General features: G+C 47.6%; 2 protein-coding genes across 3 annotated transcripts in view; one reads left to right on the top strand and one right to left on the bottom strand.

Annotated features, from left to right (window-relative positions):
• Positions 1-952: 952 nt before the first annotated feature.
• On the bottom strand, positions 953-11,810 carry rcor3 (REST corepressor 3). Of its 2 annotated transcripts, none has more exons than XM_070828330.1 (12): positions 11,442-11,810; positions 11,284-11,340; positions 10,184-10,261; positions 10,016-10,068; positions 9,107-9,268; positions 8,345-8,469; positions 7,543-7,618; positions 6,807-7,025; positions 5,190-5,261; positions 4,878-4,935; positions 4,491-4,735; positions 953-3,745 (listed from the first exon to the last, which is right to left on the bottom strand). In XM_070828330.1, exons 1-12 carry the CDS (start codon positions 11,563-11,565, stop codon positions 3,353-3,355), a joined length of 1,662 nt encoding a protein of 553 aa, XP_070684431.1. In that variant the 5' UTR covers positions 11,566-11,810; the 3' UTR covers positions 953-3,352. The 2 variants fall into 2 exon arrangements, with proteins under 2 accessions (XP_070684431.1, XP_070684430.1); XM_070828329.1 differs by having other exon boundaries at positions 5,190-5,267; positions 11,442-11,807.
• A 2,911-nt stretch (positions 11,811-14,721) lies between these two features.
• The window catches only part of kcnh1b (potassium voltage-gated channel, subfamily H (eag-related), member 1b), a 37,316-nt gene continuing 33,298 nt past the window's right edge, over positions 14,722-18,739 (top strand). Inside the window, exon 1 of the mRNA XM_070856300.1 lies at positions 14,722-14,820. Coding sequence (XP_070712401.1) covers positions 14,748-14,820 — 73 coding nt within the window. The 5' untranslated portion in view covers positions 14,722-14,747. The remainder of the gene's footprint in view (positions 14,821-18,739) is intronic.

Below are 18,739 nucleotides of genomic sequence, written 5' to 3'. Positions count from 1 at the left end.
ACACGCGGCGCGGGCTCATCCCAGATTCTTGTCTTACCTGCACTGTGAGGACTCTGTCCGGTCCTCCAAACATTCACGGAGCGATATGACCGATGAGGATCGATTATCTGTGGTCGATACAGCAGCCGCAGCGGAAGAGGAAATCCTCACAGCAGGAAGTGAGTGAGCATCAGCAACCTGCTGCAGCCCGCTGGGGGAGTGCAGTGACTCACCCCTCTGCAGAAACACTGCATTCAAGTCCAAACCGGTACAGGACAGCCATGCTCCTGTTCATATTCTGACAGATCAGAAGCACTGATTACATGTCTGTACTCCACCACAGCCACACTGCGCTTACTTTGCACATTAACATTTTCCATACATGTAACATGAGACCTGTTTGTACAATATCATATAGAAGCAGCTGTTCTCTTCACAGCCACCAGACTCCATTGACAAAAACAGTGATTTTACACCGGACTTCCTGTTCATGATCATTTAGTTTATTTGTGTTATTGGACGACTTTGGTGTTTTAAACGATTCATTCAGATCCGCCACAGTATTTTTTTAACACACTAACATAAATAAACTAACCCGTCGAGGCAGCAGCAGACCAGCAGCTCCTGTGTTCTGTGGGGTAAAATGACTGCTTCTGTGAATGGAGTCTGGTGGCTTTGAATAGCCGTCTCCCTCCTCTCTCCCTCTCTCTCAGTCCATCGGTGCAGCAGAAGGAGCTGGGTTCTGGTGGAGGTTTCTACCTGTTAAAGGTGAGTCTAAACCTGCTCGTTATGAAAACTGTCTTGTGTTAACGTTTGTTATGAATTGACTCTTACTCATGTGTTGGCTGTAGTCTGAAGCTTTATTTCTGAGGCTGTGACCTCAGAAGGTCTTTTTCTGAATGAGATGTGACGTATAAATAAAGTTGCCTATGAAAACTGAACTATGGAAACAGTGCGATGGTACAAATGTAGTTTTTAATGAGAACAGAGACACAGCAGCTTCACCTTTACAGCAATATATTTTACAAGTTCTACTGAAACTCAAAGGACTCTATGATTCCAGTTACATTTAATGCCGTGATACACGAGTGTCCGAAAAGCGTTAAGAGCACTTTCACAATGATTTTTCTTCTTTTTTTACACCAAGTCCAAAGTGGTAGCACCAGGAAGAGGAAGAATAAATAATGACAAGACTGACGGCACATTTGTTCAGATGATGAAGAAATTTAGGTTTTCAGCTTCCTGTGGAAAAACAGCCACTCAGAGAAAATCCAGCCGAACAACAGAACCATGAAGAGAACAGAACCATGAACAGAACAGAACAGTGAGGGGATGCAGACGTTGTTACGCAGACTGAAGGACGTCTGGGTGAAGCTGTAGTGTTTTCAAAAAGCATCAAATCAACGGAAAAAGCCGACGTACAGTCGTTTAACCACCGACTGACGGCTGACCGGATGGACGCAGACTGTCCACGACACAGAGGCCCTCGGTTTGATCTCCATCTGTCGCACAAACATCGTGGCTGTCGGGGAGGTTATTCGACGCCCGTTACCATGGACACGCCGCCATGTTGGTTGACGACAGTAACGCTGTGTTCACAATACGAGCTTTTCAATGGAAGCTGCAACACGAGGCGACAATCTGCCCGAAGCTTGTCGCTACCTGACGGCGTGACGCGCTGCAAGTAAAGCTGAGCTGGCCTGAAGAGCATCAACCAATCAGAGGCTTTAGCTTCACTCCTGCTGTTAGCAGCTCCCTGAGCTACATTAACAACCAAAATACACACGTCTCGTAATGTAATGTACATTTTTAATTCACAATTGCAAGTTGTGGTAGTGTGTTACTCAGCTAGCAGACGCTATGCTAGCTAACATTAGCTTCTGTGTATTTCTACTGAATCATGTTTACTTGCTGGTAAAGATAAATTAATAGGTGCACAAGCCCGTGACGATAACGGCGTTATCAAGCGCTTCAGCACCACCTCAGCGTCGTCAATGTAGCCGCCACGCTCGGCCGCTTAGCTTTAGCTAGTAGCGCGAACACAGCGTTACACGACATTGAAGCAAAAGTCTGCTGATGTTCGATATTTTCAGACTCAGACTGTGAACTGTGATATTCTTCCTCTGTCCTCAGAAACTACAGTCAGCAGCTGTTTTAGGAAATGACTGTTAAAGGTGCAGTCTGTAGGATTTAGTGGCATCCAGCCATGAGGTTGTAGGTTACAACCAGCTGAATCCCCTCACCTCACCCCTCGCTTCTGAGAAGCTACGGTGGCCCACAAGGATGCGTTCTCCTTTTGCTTTTTCTTGTGCAAAATAACAGCACGACTACTGAAAACACAGTTCTGAACTTTATAATTCCATTTCTGCCAATAAATCCTACAGACTGCACCTTTAGACACAAAGCTATAAATTTGTGAGCTGTAATTAAAGATTTATGTCTTCAGTTGGAACCAGACGGACAGAGAAGGATTAATATGTTGGCAGTTGGGATCAGATCTGATTCTTTTAACAGAAAACTACCAGTCTCAACTTTTTCCTGACTTGAATCCAGGCTTTAAGGTCATGTGCAGCACAGTTTGTAAATGATTGTGGCTCTATAAATAAGACTGACTTGACTTGAGAGTAATTATAATCAAAAGGGTTCGTCCTCTGGGGAGCAGGTATATTTTTTCCATATACCTTTACACCAGTACAGCCGGTGCTTGTTGAGATCTTCAGTTCTGGAACTAAAGATCTACAAGAGAGGTATAAAGACGACAGTAACAATGAAATCAACTAAAAGGTTGAGCTTCTTAATGTAAGAAACAACGGTTCAAGTTCCAAATTCAAAGTAATTTGGGATTATTTTATTCAGCCGTAGAAAATAATCCCACATCCAGTTTTTAGTATCTACTGAGCTGCTTGTGAGACTGGCTTTGAGATGTTGTCCATTTGAGGGCGTTTCTGGTTTAATGCAAAACGATGGAGAATAAGACGGGACCCAGAGTTGGACCCTGTGGGACGCCACATATCTCTGCCTTAATAGACTCAATGACTTCTGATCAAACTCTTTTACAAAACCTTTGAAAACCAGGTGTCCATCGACCGGCAGGTACGCTTTGTGTTAAGTTCTGTGGGAAAGACAAACTTCAAGCCCTAAAATTTTGTTCGCCGAATAATAAGATTTGACACAGATTTGGATTTTGGATTTAGTTTTGTGTAAATGTGTCACCTTTATGTTCACGTCTGACAGGAGTAGAAAAGCTGACGAGAACCAGTGAAAATCTGTCGTTTGAAGAATAAAGTCCCAGATTTTCCCACAGGACCTGAACGCAGCAGCAGCTTCAGAGTGAATATTTTCTTTCCTCCGTCTCTTCATCGGAAACTTGACGTTAGTGGAGGGAGGAAGACGAGGACGTCTCTGATTGGTGGACCGCCAGGCCAGGGGGCTGCTGGGTGGAGCTTGGACCCGACCCCCCCGGGTTGCCGCAGAGGGTCATGGGAGCGGGTGGGCGGGGGTTGAGGCGGGGCGGCAGGGGGTTGGAGGGGCGGATGAGCGGCGGAGGCTGCTGCAGGGTGGGACGGGGCTGCAGGAAACGGGCCTGCTGCTGGAGGGGCGGCGGCTGGCGGTGCAGGGAGGGCGTGGCCGGAAGGGAGGGCCGCAGGAGGGGAGGGGGCTGGTGAAGAGAGGAGGAGGAGGAGGCGGCGGCGCTGGACGTCACCGGAATCTGAGCTGAAGAAGAAGAGGAGGCAGCGGGAGACGCACCTGAGGAGGTCACCTGACCCTGCAGAGACGAGAAGGCGGGGCCATAAAGGGAACTCACATAAAAAAACATTCTAGCGCTGAGAGTGAATGAGAACATTCAAACTTCATCAAAGTGACTCGTTATCTCCCGTATGTCACATTAACATCCGCTGACGTCCAGAGGCCTCTGAAGATGGGTGACGGTCTCTGCCTGCTCTCTAATGTTGGACAGAAATATTTCATTTTCTCCTTAAAGGCTCCTAAAAACTTTGATTTGAACTGTCGATCTGAATGTTTCAGACCTTTAATCAGAGAACATTTTCTAAATGACTTGATTACCCTTCTTTTTAGTTCAGTTCACTTTATTTAACGACAGAGCTGCCAGGTATAGAAATCATGTCGATGTTTCAGGGTTCAGCAGGACATGAAGTCCACTGGTGCTGCTGGAGGTTTATTTAATAACCACCAGAGTAAAATGGCCATCAGGAACCAGGTTCAGTCTCTTGTGAGACACAGCTGGATGAATAATTAGAGAGTTTGCTGGACTGCATCCTGTGGCTGTTTTATCTGCTTTTGCAGCTTCTTTCACATAGTATTAAAGTTCTTAAAGTTCATATTTAAGTACTAGGGTTGTTGTTCAATAAATGCCCCCCCCCCCCCAGTCACACAGTCACTGGACTAAACGCCAACTGTGTTTACAAAAACATGGAGACAAACATCTGAAATCTGTCTGAACTCTATAAATATAAAAGTGATCAGACACTCTGAGCGGTTTAGCGTCTCACCTCTTCGTCCTCTTCGTCGGTGCTCTTCCCTGACGGAGTGGTGGAGCTGTTCTTCCCCTCCTCTCCAGAGGTGGCGCTGTCTCCGTTGGGAGCTCGTGTTCCCTGCTCGGCCTCCCACTCCTGCAGCACCTCGTCCAGGTTGAACCTCCGGCGGTAGTTCACAAAGAAGTTCTTCACCTGGCCCACCGTCTTGTTACCGATGACGTCGGCGATGGCCTGGAAGTCTTTTCCGTATTTCCTGACACCTGAAGGACCAAAACACACAGCAGAAGATCTTTTATCTGGTGCGTCTGGGGAGAAGTTGAGGACTTCAGATGATTCTCCATCATATCTGTTTGTTTGGGTCGGAGAAGCTGTTTCCTGGTCACCTGCAGTGACGGAGCTCACCTTGAACCGCCAGGAGCTGCTCGTCTGTGGTCCAGCGGGCGTTCACCTTCTGGTTACACTACGGGAACAAAGAGGTCAACACGTTTACACAGAGCATCCACAGAACCGACTGTGGAGAGAAAAGTGTCATCTCAGTCTGTACGAGTACTTCAGAGTACTTTAAAGTACTTCAGAGTACTTCAGAGCACTTCAGAGCACTTCAAAGTACTTTAAAGTACTTCAGAGCACACTTCAAAGTACTAATAACGGAGGTTAATGGTGCAGTTACACTTTCAGATGAAGGGACGACATGTTTAATGTTGAGCTTCGTACCTCAGGAAGCCTGAACTCTTCGATCCCGGAGTCCAGCATGTGTTTCAGGCCGCTGTTCATCTGTTTGGCGTTCTGCACCTGAAACACAGAAACACCCTGCTGAGGTCGAGCTAGACTAGCAGGAAGCACACTGAAGCACACTGAAATATACTGAAAACACACTGAAAACACACTGAAATATACTGAAAACACACTGAAAACACACTGAAATATACTGAAAACACACTGAAATATACTGAAAACACACTGAAACACACTGAAATATACTGAAAACACACTGAAAACACACTGAAAACACACTGAAATCTACTGAAAACTAAGAAAATACAAAACAAAAACAGCAAACACAGAAAACAGCAGTGTTTCCCCTCCTGCTCCTCACAGGAGTCACCACCAGGGGGCAGAGCAGGATTTTGGACAGGCATCACACAGGACGACTCAGGGGTCTTTCACCTGAACACACACCTGCTCTCACCTGAGTTCAAACACTGTCCGTCCACAGCTGAGGAGTGAGGATCAGTGAGCTTCTCTGGCTGTTTGGTGAGTTTCTGTCGATAAAGTTTTCTTCAGCAGAATAAAACAAACTCTGAGACTGTCTTGGCTCTGACGACAACAGGCTAACGCTAACGCTAACGCTGATGAGATGGTTTGTAGGTGTCTCTCATCTGTCCTCACTGTTAATCCCTCTCACTGAAGGCCCAGAGCTTTTGACCGCCTCAGCACACTGTCCGGACGTCTTTCAGTCAACAGGATGCTTTTAAAGTTCTCGGAGAAACTGAATGAAACATGTTCAGTATCAGAAGCAGTGACACAGTAGAAAGCTCCAGAGAAGCTACTAAATGGCCCTCTTGGTAAGATTGTTTGGTTTGGTTCGACGCTCATCTTCTGCTGGAGGGGGATTAAAAAACAGAAAGGTTTTTATTTCCTCACTGAGCGTTGTGGAATGATGAAGAGGACTCCTTTAGTTTGTATCTTCCTCTCCTTCGTTAGCGGCCCAGCGGAACATATCAATCAGCCATCTTTGATTAACGCCGACTAAAGCCAGACCACTAACTACCAGACCACTAACTACCAGACCACTAACTACCACACTAACCAGCTAACCTGAAGCAGCAGAGGCCTTTGTGAAGGGACTCACAGTCAGGCTGCTGTGACGCCATCTTTTGACTAGTCCTGTTAAAATGTGTCCTGGTTCCATCTCATCATGTTCCTGTTCTGAGTGAGTCCGCTGGGGGGTCAGCACCATTAAAACTAAGCAGCTCCTGTCTGCAGAGGATGAACCCCTGGATGTTCAGACGGCAGCTCCTGTCTGCAGAGGATGAACCCCTGGATGTTCAGACTGTCAGTGGATCACTGAGAGACTGAAGGAACCTTAGAACAGACAGGTTCTCTATGAGGTTCTGTTCTCAGAAGGAGGTTCTAGTGATAACCCTGAAGGTACGAGCACCATGTCTCAGATGTTCACCTACTCTTCCTCACCCAGATCTACTCAAACCTGGATGATGGAGGATTAATGGCCTGATTTACATTTTCTTTTTCATTCTGCCTCAGTTTTGTCAGGAGGAGGAGGAGGAGGAGGAGGAGCAGGAGGAGGAGCAGGAGGAGGAGGACTCCTACCTGTCTCTTGAGGGAAACCAGCTCCATGTCCAGCTGACGGAGGAGGGTGTTGGCGGCGGAGGCGCTGCAGGACACGGCCACCACGTCCTCCTGGGTCAGGTACATGCCTTTGGGGGGGCGGCAGCGGGATCGCTGGTGGTGTCGGTGCTGCAGGGTCTGGTGCTCCCGCCGGCCCAGAGCCACCTTAGAGCCCGGCACCACCGGCTCCACCTGGTTCTGCTGGAGAGGAAGGACAGACGGCCGTTAGCTGACGAGTCCTGAGGCCCACTGACTGAACACTGGTGAATAGCTGAAGTTGTTCAGAGAAATAATTAAATAGTTTACACCTTCATTTAAAGGACACCTCCAGTAACCTGGAAGATCCTTTTGGTTTAACCACAAACAGCCCTTCTATTCACTAAAACAGGGATTTTACTCTGGAAAACATTGACTTTGAAAATGGAGCAGATTCTCTGCTCAGCAGCCAATCAGGAGCAGCCAATCAGGAGCAGCCAATCAGGAGCAGCCAATCAGGAGCAGCCAATCAGGAGCCACCACAGCACCCTGACCCTCAGAGGTCTGTACCCGCTGAGCCTCGTCATGAGCGTTAACATTACAGGTTTTCCACTGAATGCTGTGGGTCTCCATGGCAACGCGATGCTAGAGTCCAACACTGAACGTCAACAATCATCAGTTACCATGGTGACGTAGCCACATTAGAGCACAGTGTGACCCATGACCCCGTGAGGTCACATACCTCTTTCTTGGCTTCCTTGTTGGGGTCGTAGTCACTGTCGTTGGCCTCGATGGGGTTGGCCTCCATCTCCTCGTCGCTACGGTAACGACAACAAAAACAGCCGAGAGACAGAGAGAGAGAGACACAGAGAGACACAGAGAGAGACACAGAGAGAGAGAGAGAGAGAGAGAGACAGACACAGAGAGAGAGAGAGAGTTCTTATTCACACTTTTAAATGTGTTTGGATGTTTTTCTGTGTGTGAACCTCCTCAGTGGCATCGAATCAGGACATTCCAGCTTGGCCCAGAGTCCGATGAAGTCCTGTCCTCCTCCTGTCCTCCTCCTGTCCTCCTCCTGTCCTCCTCCTGTCCTTATCTAAAGTGATCAGATCCAGCTGTTGTCTTTTAGCTGCTCTCAGCTCAGCCTGACTGGATGTTTGCAGTTTTATTTTCTGTCTCCAGTTCACTGAATGGGCTCCAGCCCCACGTCCTGCTTCTGGTCGGCCCAGCGTCCAGGCTGAAGCTCCGGACTCTGAATGTTAGGCTGCCCCCACGCCGCCTGACTGAAAATCACGGCTCGGACCTCATTTGTATTCCCTGACTTGTCCTGCTCTTTCTATTACTGCTTGGTCTTCTCGGCCGTGTAACTTCCTGTTGTCTGGTGCTCTGACTGTGCTTTCTAAATAAAGTTTGACTGGACTGGATCCACTGGGGGTCAGAGTAAAGAATGAACCCACAGCTCAGCCTGCTCGTCTCAGGCCGCTTTAACGCTTTGTTCTGTTTTTCCCTCTCTGCACGGTGAGCCCCCCCCCGTGAGTCTCTACCTGTCGTCCTGGTTGTTCCTGTTGGCCAGTTTCCGGGCCTGTCGGTCCATCAGGCTGGTTCTGGAGCGGGTCTTCTTCCAGGAGTAGTAGTACTTCACCAGGCTGGAGATGGACTTGTCTGGCAGCTGATCAAAGACAAACGCGATCAAAGTCGGGAAGTTTACAGCCAACGAGAGCGAAGACGACTGAGGTCTTTTTCATGTAAAAACCTTTAATCTGAAAAGTAACAAGTGGCTTCAGCTGCTGGACAGAAGCAGAGGAGTAAAGAAAGGAAAACTAAAATAAATCACAGGAAAGCACTCGAGCAAATTAATTGTCACACTCCACCAGACTCCATTCACAAAAACAAAGATTTTACCTCACAGAACACAGGAGTGTCTGGTCTGCTGCTGCCTTGACTGGTTAGTTTCTTTGTGTTATTTTTCACTACACAAATGTTGTGTTGGATCTAATCTAGGCCTTAAACACCAAAGTCACACAATAACACACACAAACAAACTGATAGAGACCTGCAACTCCCCTGTAAAATGACTGTTTATGTCAATGGAGTCTGGTGACTTTGAAGAGAGCAAAATAACACCCTTTTTTTCTGCATCAGTTGGCGGAGGTGGAGAGAGAAAACAATTCTGGGAGCATCACCCAATCCATTTTCATTCAGAATCGAACTTGTGCCCCCCCCCATACTTCCCAGCACTGCCTCCATCACTGTAATGAAGTGATGATTGTACATATGAACACGCTGTGTGAGGAGCTGCTGCTCACCATCTGCTGGATGCGGTGGAAGCTCTTCCCGTGGAAGCTGAAGGCCTGTTCGAACAGCACCTTGTCCTCCACCGTCCACTCGTCTGGAAACGGGGTGAAGTTCGGCAAGTCGGCCAGAGACTTCTCGATGTTGTGTTTGTGCCAGAAGAGCATGCCGAGGGCCTGCACACACGCACACACACACACACACACACACACACACACACACACACACACACACACACACACACACATTAAAGTAGACAGATGTTATGTTAAGTATTTTAGATCACAGATTTCATGCATGAAACTAAATAAAATAAACACCTGTTAAAGGGCACTAAAAGAGCTTGTTTGATCCACTGACAGGCTCAGAGTGTTATTCTAAGTGTGTGACAGCATCATGGAAAGGATCCCTACAGAGAGAGACCTGGAAGATCCTTTTGGTTTAACCACAAACAGCACACACACCAGACTACATTCACTAAAACAGGGATTTTAGAGAACAGCACACAGGAGCTGCTGCTCTGCTGCTGCTTGGGTTGGTTGGTTTCTTTGTGTTATTGTGTGTTTTATAAATATTGCACTGAATAAGAATTAACCCTTTAAAACACCAAAATATCACAATAACACAAACAGACTGACTGATCGACACCAGCAACTCCTTTATAAATGTATGTTTTTGTCAATGGAGTCTGGTGATTTTTGTGAGGTCACAGTGACCCTAACCTAACCTTTGCCCACGTTTGTGTGAAGTTTGAAGAAATACCATCAAAGTGTTCCTAAGTTATTCCGTTAACAAAATCGTGACGGACGACCTGAAAACGTGACCCCCCCCCTCCAGAAAACTCTGGAGGTCGTTTTGGGGAGAAGCGTGGCAGCGGACAGAGGCCGAAACAGACGTGTGGCGTGTTGAGCGTGAGGACCCACCTGCTCCACGTTGTAGCCGTGCTTCTCTTTGGCGATGGCGATGTATTCATCCACTGTGGAGGAGAACACACAGTTAGACCCACCGATCTGAGGACCTGATGGAGGACTGCAGAGTTGGACCTGACTGATCTGAGGACCTGAAGGAGGACCGCGGAGGACACTACTCACGCTTGGAGTCGAGGATGTTGTGGTACGGGGACCAGACCAGCATCCCTCCGCTGTCTTTGTCGCCATATTTGGTGGAACCTGCAGGACCAGAAGGGTTAAAGGGCCATTCCAACAATTTTACATCAAAGTAGTGAAAGAGGCTGTTGAGTTGCATTATGGGAAATGTAGTTTGGCCCCTATCAGAGAGTGAACATGTGGATGATCTGGACTTTATGGAGCAGAAATACTGAATACTTATAAGATAAGATAAACCTTTATTACACTGGAGAGGGAAAGAAGAAGAACAACAGGTGCCTATAGAAGTAGAAGAGAATATAAATAGAAGAAACAATCCAGATATAACAGAGAGATTTCACTGGAGTAGAGTGATGAAGTGATGGATTACAGTCAGAAAACAGTGTAGTGATAAGATGTTGTACATGAAGTTCTCAAGTATTTCTAACTATATTATAGACTACAGGATAAATAATGAAGCCAGTCTGTAGAGAAAATGTTCGGTCCAATCATCTTATACTCATATCAGTTATATCAATTCAGCATTAATATACTAATTAAGAGTGAATAATAATAAAATCTAATCTGTGCAGGATTTACAGAATCCACACAAACCTTTTATTATATATAATTATGATTTAATTATTTTTATTACAGCCCACAGCTCCTTCCTCTCCCTCACCACAGAACATTTAATACACATGGTGGGAACATTAACACGTTTATATAGAAATCTAAATTAAATTACTAAAAAAAAGAAACAGATTTAAAGAGAGATGCCACTAAATACTGGCCTTTAGAAACTATTAGTTTAATGATAAATCATTCGAACTTACTTCTATTAATTATATTCTCCTCTGTCTCTCCACAGAATAATTAGAATTATTAGTTAATGAAATAAATTAACATCTTCATCACTCATCAGTTGGAGAAGACTGTGGGTAGCCTCGGTCACTGTGTGTGTGTGTGTGTGTGTGTGTGTGTGTGTGTGTGTGTGTGTGTGTGTGTGTGTGTGTGTGTGTGTGTGTGTGTCAGCAGCAGCTCCAGTCTGACCCACCGGAGCTGCTGCCGTACCGAGGCTACCACCGTCTCCAGCTCGGACTCACCGGGCTCGAACTCCGGGATGTTCGCCTGATAATCTGCTCCGACCCGCATCCCCACATCTGGAAAACAGCAGCAGCGAACACACCACATGTTTTATCCTCAGTTTGGCCTTTTACAACACACACACACGGAGAGCGACGTTGTTCGAGGCTATCCTCACCGTGCTCGTCGTCGCTGCCGCTCTCGTCAGAAAAATGTCCGTTTGACGCGTTGGACGGACTCTTGGTTCCGTTTGAACGACCTTTCCCCAAATACTCGGAGCCTTTGTCCATCATCCCCGGCATCTCCGCGCTCGGACTGGCCGTGTTTCGGCTCCGGTGTGGGGGTAAAGATGTCAGCAGGAGCCGGAGGTTTCTCTCCGCTGCTGTTCGCTCGCCTTCCGCGGCGCCGCCGTGTCGCTGTCTCGCTCCTCCGCTCGCTCCCGCCGCCTCGCTCACAGCCACCTCGGGCCGCAGCACCGCGCAGGTGACCCCGGCAGAGTCTCCTCTGAGTGTGGAGGGGATTTACCGTGACAACCGAGTACTGTGGGGGGGATTTCCGCCGCTTTAAAGTCGTGACTGACCGGGGTCTAATTCCCGCGGCGGAAGGCTTTTTACGCACCGTGGGGCGGCACTGCGTCTCCAGCTGCTGCGGCGCCTGCAGATCCTTCCGCCTAATCACACAAACTAATCAACAAAAATAAAAACTGAGCAGAAAAAGTGATTAAAAGTGAGATTGAACATCCAGTCCTGTGTAGTTAGAGGAAGGACCAGCTAGAGCGGCTCCAGCATGGTGACTCTCTCACAACACCACAGCGGGCAGCCTGTTGTTTTTGTTCCGTCCTGCACCGCCTGTGGGGCTCCGGCAGGGGGGGGCAGAGGACAGCAGGACGGCGGTGCAGCAGTCGGTCCTGCACAGAGGAAGCCCCCCCCCTGCTGCGGCGTCCACCTCTGGAAGCATTCACTTCATCGGTCCTCACATCAGACACCTGTGTTTCACCTGGACCCGTCCGGACCGGTCCGGACCGGCTCTGAGCCCCCTGCTCGTCTCCTGGTTCTCCTCTGGTCTCTCTGTCCTGTGTTCAATCATTTTAACTTGCAGAACAGAGAATGTGTTGCTTTATTTGTGTTCCTGTGTGATACACAAACAATATGGATCTGATTTAAGCCTCTAAAACACCAAAGTCCCACAATAACACACTGACTGATGGAGGCAGCAGCTCCTGTGTCCTGTTCTCTAAAATCCCTGTTTTAGTGAATGTAGTCTGGTGTGTGTGCTGTTTGTGGTTAAACCAAAAGGATCTTCCAGGTCTCTCTCTGTAGGGATCCTTTCCATGATGCTGTCACACACTTAGAATAACACTCTGAGCCTGTCAGTGGATCAAACAAGATCTTTTAGTGGACCTACGTTTTAGAATTGATCTCTTTTCAAAGTTGCCAGACAGCGTTGACGGAAACACCAATTTTACTCCGAGAACACAGGAGCAGCTGGATCAGTTAGTGTTGCTGTGTGTTAAATGCTGTGCTGGATGTGAAGTAACTGTTTAAAACACCGTCACACAAGAACACTAACTAACTAACTGGTTGAGACCAGCAGCTCCTGTGTTCTGTGAGGTAAAATGACTGTTTTTGTAAATGGAGTCTGGTGTGAAGAAGCGATATAACAGCTGCTTTTGTCTAGAAGTCAGGCTAAACTTGTGCTAGCCAGCTAGCGAGGGGCTAATGTAGCGTGAAGCCGTCGGGGAAAGAACATTTCTCTCAGTCAGAAAATCACTAAGAAATTCTGCGACTAAAATTACAGTATATTAATTCAAATAATTAACTTCCCCCTTTTCTGAAAGCGTCAACAACTTACCACGGCTGGGAAGGTTGGGGATACGACTAAAGGGTTCATGAGGAGCCCAGGATATAGTCCTTAGGCCATGGGTTAGGGTTAGCCCCCTGCTAACCTCCTGCTAGCCCTCTGCTAACCCCCTGCTAGCCCCCTGCTAACCTCCTGCTAGCCCTCTGCTAACCCCCTGCTAGCCCCCTGCTAACCTCCTGCCAGCCCTCTGCTAACCCTCCTGCTAGCCCTTTGCTAACCCTCCTGCTAGCCCTTTGCTAACTCTCCACTAACCTCCTGCTAACCCTCTGCTAACCTCCTGCTAGCCCTTTGCTAACCCTCCTGCTAGCCCTTTGCTAACTCTCCACTAACCCCCTGCTAGCCCTCTGCTAACCCTCCTGCTAGTTGGAGTTAGCAGATTGGTTATGTAGGTTGGTTGTAACATTCAAAAAATGCATCAGTCGATTTACAGACGTCTTGTTTTACGATGTGAGTCTGTGGAAAGTCTTTGGGCCCAATGGAGTCACGTGACGGGCGCCATTGACGCCAATGTGACGTACTGGCCTTGAGCATTTCCTGGGGGGTTTGGCTGGTCGGTGAACTGCTGTAGCTGACGAGCTAACTGCTAACTTGCTAGCAGGCCAGGCTAACACTGGTTTTGTCTCTGCTGATCTGTTACATTTTGTTCAATAAAACTGTTAGTGGGGAGAAAAAACATCTCTCTCCCAGTTAGCTTAGCTTGGTCGCTAACGGGACAATCAGTTCACAGTTTGCTCAGAACTCATTTTGTTCCCCTCAGACAGAAGCTAGCTGGTTAGGCCCATTCCCAGTCTCTGTGCTAAACTAAGCTAACAGACCATCGTAGCGTCATTAGCGTCTGTTAGCTAACATCTGGACAGGTGTTTTACTGGAGTCTCAACACTGCATGTGGGGAAATAATCAATAATAATGATTATTCAGTTATTAATAAAGGGAAATGTACTAATATGGTTTTGACCCTTTAATCATCACTGAGGGAGTGACGTAATGACAGGAGCCCCCCCTCACTGTTTGCAGGTGTCTCTGCACCCCCCCCCCTCTCTCTACCCCCCCCCCCCCGCCCCCCCTCTCTCTCTATCTCTCTCTGCACCCCCCCCCTCTCTCTCTCTCTACCCCCCCCTCCATCTCTCTCTACCCCCCCCCCGCCCCCCCCCTCTCTCTATCTCTCTCTGCCCCCCCCTATCTCTCTCTGCACCCCCCCCCCCCTCTCTCTCTCCCAGTCTCTTCTAAGCTCTCTCGACCACAGGAAGCCTCACTGTGCCTTTTCTGGAGCTCCTGCTGCAGCCATCTGCCAATAAGGGGGGGGGGGCAGAGAGAGACAGGGAGGGAGGGAGGGAGAGAGAGAGGGGGGGGGGGGGGGCAGAGAGAGAGAAAAAGAGAGAGAGAGAGAGGGGGGGGGCAGAGAGAGAGAAAAAGAGAGAGAGAGGGGGGGGGCAGAGAGAGACAGGGAGGGAGGGAGAGAGAGAGAGAGACAGAGAGGGGGGTCAGAGAGAGAGAAAAAGAGAGAGAGAGAGAGAGAGAGAGGGAGGTGTGCAGCAGAGCTCGTGGTGTTCGTCGCGGGGCTCGTGCAGCATCAGACATGTGAGCGGCGGGAAGCGGCTCAGGCTCGCGCTGCAGGAGGAGCAGGATGGCGGGAGGACGGAGGGGGCTGGTGGCCCCCCAGAACACCTTCCTGGAGAACATCGTCCGACGGTCCAACGGTAGGATCCGGCCCGGTTCGGTTCGGTTCGGCTCGGCCCGGTTTGTACACCTGGATGTAGACGCTGATTGGCTGTCGGCCGTGTTGGTGTCTGGTGCTGTGATTGGTCAGGTGTTCCTCTGTAGGCTAGCTAAGCTAGTTCAGGCTAACAGGTATCTGTCTTAATCAATACTCACCTTCATCAGCTGCTTGTTTTTAATGTGGCTTCACCTGTTTCCTGTCCGTCACCACACTTTCAGATTTAATCAATTAGTCACCAAACATGAAGTTAATCGGTGGCCATTTTGAAATCAAATTCAGTGCGATAATAAAGTTCTTGAGTTTGAAGCCTGGTGAGAAGCTCTGCTGCTCCTCTCTGGGCGCTGACAGGAGTGTGTTTCTTATATTAACTTTAAATTGATTCTGATTCTGTAACAGAATAAAACAAAAACATTGAAACCTTTGAAGAGTTTGAACATCGATGATAAAATAAAGACGATGATCAGAAGTTCACAGAGAGAACGACTCCCGAACACACACACACCAGACTACATTCACAAAAACAGGGATTTTAGCTCACAGGACACAGGAGCTGCTGCTCTGCTGCTGCCTCCATCAGTCAGTGTGTTTGTGTTGTTGTGTTCTAGAGGCTTAAATCAGATCCAACATATTGTCTGTGTATCACACAGGAACACAAAAAAAGCAACGAATCGATGCAGCAAATTCACTTTTCTGCAAGGTAAAATGACTGTTTTATCAATGGAGTCTGGCAAAGAGCAATTCCACAACAAAATATGAATAATAAGGCACAGGTTAAAAAACACTGGGGTTATGCCTTAAATGTTTTGTAGTGGGGATGTGCATTTCAAGCAAAAATACTATTTGATAATCACATTGATTATCGTATAGTACTCCCATTTATTTTATTTTCTCTTTTCTCTGCTGCTTCCACTGTTTCTGATCCTTTAACCACTTTTCTTTTCAATTTTTCAGTTTGGATGTTGTCCCATAGACAGACAGGTACAGACCAGTGTTTCCACAAGCTTTCGTGTGCGTGTATCCCTCCCTGTTGGCTAGCCTGTGGTGTATATACAGTACACACACACACACACCTTCAAACTGTAAAATAACGCAGTAAGAAGTGCTGATATTTGGCACTCTCTGCTCGCCGCATGTTTCAAGATCACTAATATCTGCCAGTCAACACCTGTCACATGCAGTATTGGATAAAAACGGGACTGTTGCGGTTGCTTAACGCCCAGCTGGCTCGTGAATAGCGCAGTCCTGCAGTATTGTGGTTATCGTGACGTGGCGTCCCCATTCCTGTGTCATTGGGCGGTCCCGTGAGTGTTGGAGCGGACACAGGTGTCGATACGTAAACGGGTGTTCAAGGGAGTTTCCACGTCCATTTATGGGCTGGAAATGGGTCCCGTTCACATTCGCACATTCCTGATAGATGATGATGTAACATGAGTGGTTATTTCTGCAGTATCGTGGAGACGGAGGTTAAAGGTCACCACGGATTTTTCTGAGTCTCCAAGTAACTGGACTAGATTTCATGGTCTCACCTGAGACATCACACCTCACGGTTCATGTCAGTGTCTGTGGCTCATCAGTCACCTGTTGAACTGAGGATGAAGGAAGTCTTCATTATATTTTTAGTTGCTAGAGAACACTATTTGTCCTCTGATTGGTCGGTATCAGTCTGTGTAAAGAAGCGTCCTCTGATTGGTCGGTATCAGTCTGTATAAAGAAGCGTCCTCTGATTGGTCGGTATCAGTCTGTGTAAAGAAGCGTCCTCTGATTGGTCGGTATCAGTCTGTATAAAGAAGCGTCCTCTGATTGGTCGGTATCAGTCTGTAAAGAAGCGTCCTCTGATTGGTCGGTATCAGTCTATAAAGAAGCGTCCTCTGATTGGTCGGTATCAGTCTGTAAAGAAGCGTCCTCTGATTGGTCGGTATCAGTCTGTAAAGAAGCGTCCTCTGATTGGTCGGTATCAGTCTGTATAAAGAAGCGTCCTCTGATTGGTCGGTATCAGTCTATAAAGAAGCGTCCTCTGATTGGTCGGTATCAGTCTGTATAAAGAAGCGTCCTCTGATTGGTCGGTATCAGTCTGTAAAGAAGCGTCCTCTGATTGGTCGGTATCAGTCTATAAAGAAGCGTCCTCTGATTGGTCGGTATCAGTCTGTAAAGAAGCGTCCTCTGATTGGTCGGTATCAGTCTGTATAAAGAAGCGTCCTCTGATTGGTCGGTATCAGTCTATAAAGAAGCGTCCTCTGATTGGTCGGTATCAGTCTGTAAAGAAGCGTCCTCTGATTGGTCGGTATCAGTCTGTAAAGAAGCGTCCTCTGATTGGTCGGTATCAGTCTGTAAAGAAGCGTCCTCTGATTGGTCGGTATCAGTCTATAAAGAAGCGTCCTCTGATTGGTCGGTATCAGTCTGTAAAGAAGCGTCCTCTGATTGGTCGGTATCAGTCTGTATAAAGAAGCGTCCTCTGATTGGTCGGTATCAGTCTATAAAGAAGCGTCCTCTGATTGGTCGGTATCAGTCTGTAAAGAAGCGTCCTCTGATTGGTCGGTATCAGTCTGTAAAGAAGCGTCCTCTGATTGGTCGGTATCAGTCTGTAAAGAAGCGTCCTCTGATTGGTCGGTATCAGTCTGTATAAAGAAGCGTCCTCTGATTGGTCGGTATCAGTCTGTATAAAGAAGCGTCCTCTGATTGGTCGGTATCAGTCTGTAAAGAAGCGTCCTCTGATTGGTCGGTATCAGTCTGTAAAGAAGCGTCCTCTGATTGGTCGGTATCAGTCTGTGTAAAGAAGCGTCCTCTGATTGGTCGGTATCAGTCTATAAAGAAGCGTCCTCTGATTGGTCGGTATCAGTCTATAAAGAAGCGTCCTCTGATTGGTCGGTATCAGTCTATAAAGAAGCGTCCTCTGATTGGTCGGTATCAGTCTATAAAGAAGCGTCCTCTGATTGGATGGAAGTCAATGAGGAAATGAGGAGACTTCTCTCCTGATTTATCAGCTCAGTGAACAGTTTCTGCTCTCAGTCTCTAGTTTACAGTCTTCTTCAGTTCATTTAGTAAGTGATGGTCCATTTAGAGGAAGATACTCCAGGAAGAGGAACTTGTTGGTGGAACAAACGTCACTTCTGGTTACGCCCACTGCTTTTCTACAGTCTATGATAAAATGCCGCCGTTGTGTCATTTTGTGGGTTCGTGTCGTGCTGTGGTCATTCTGCATAACTGTCTTACAACCTTTTGTGACTATTAATCTCAAAATGAGATCAAATAATGAAATGTGCCCCAGTTATAGAATGACTCACAGCCCCCCCCCCCCCGACCCTCTGAATATAGCAGGTTTTACTAACTAGCATCAGAAACGCTGCGTGTTGTCTCAGACCAGATGGAGAGGAGGGGCATCACTCAGGGAGATGAGAGTAAACTGAATATAAGACCTGGAAAAACATGAGACCTGCATGAAAGAGACAATAAAAACACAAAGTGGACAAAAGCCACTAAGTAGTTAAAGTTTACAAAGAAACAAAAGCCGGTAAAAACCAAATCTCCGTGGTGAACAAAGTGGCGTTGAGCTGTGTTTCTCTGACCGGAGCAGTCGTGCTGCTGCTGCCGAAGCCTCTGGGCTGCACTTGGCTTCCTCTGCTGGGACTCCACTCAGGCTTTACACTGAAAAATGGATGTAAACGTGTGAAATATTCAGGAGCTGCCTGTGAGTGTCAGCCTCTGTGAAGTAAGAGTAGAAACAGTGACAGGAAGCAGGTGTGTTTCCAGGTACGGTACACCTGTCTTCAAAACTCATCACGTCAGCTCACAGTCACACACCACACGCTGTTACCCAGCTAACTCCCCCCAAACCTAACAAACCAAAGCTGTCCTACAATTCACTAACACACACTCTGATGGTCTGCTAATACACCCCCCCC

Source organism: Pempheris klunzingeri, chromosome 3 (assembly GCF_042242105.1).
Source record: "Pempheris klunzingeri isolate RE-2024b chromosome 3, fPemKlu1.hap1, whole genome shotgun sequence".
In the NCBI taxonomy this organism is placed as follows: domain Eukaryota; kingdom Metazoa; phylum Chordata; class Actinopteri; order Acropomatiformes; family Pempheridae; genus Pempheris; species Pempheris klunzingeri.
The sequence above is the reverse complement of the archived record's forward strand: the minus strand, read 5'-3'. Positions and strand labels throughout refer to the sequence as shown.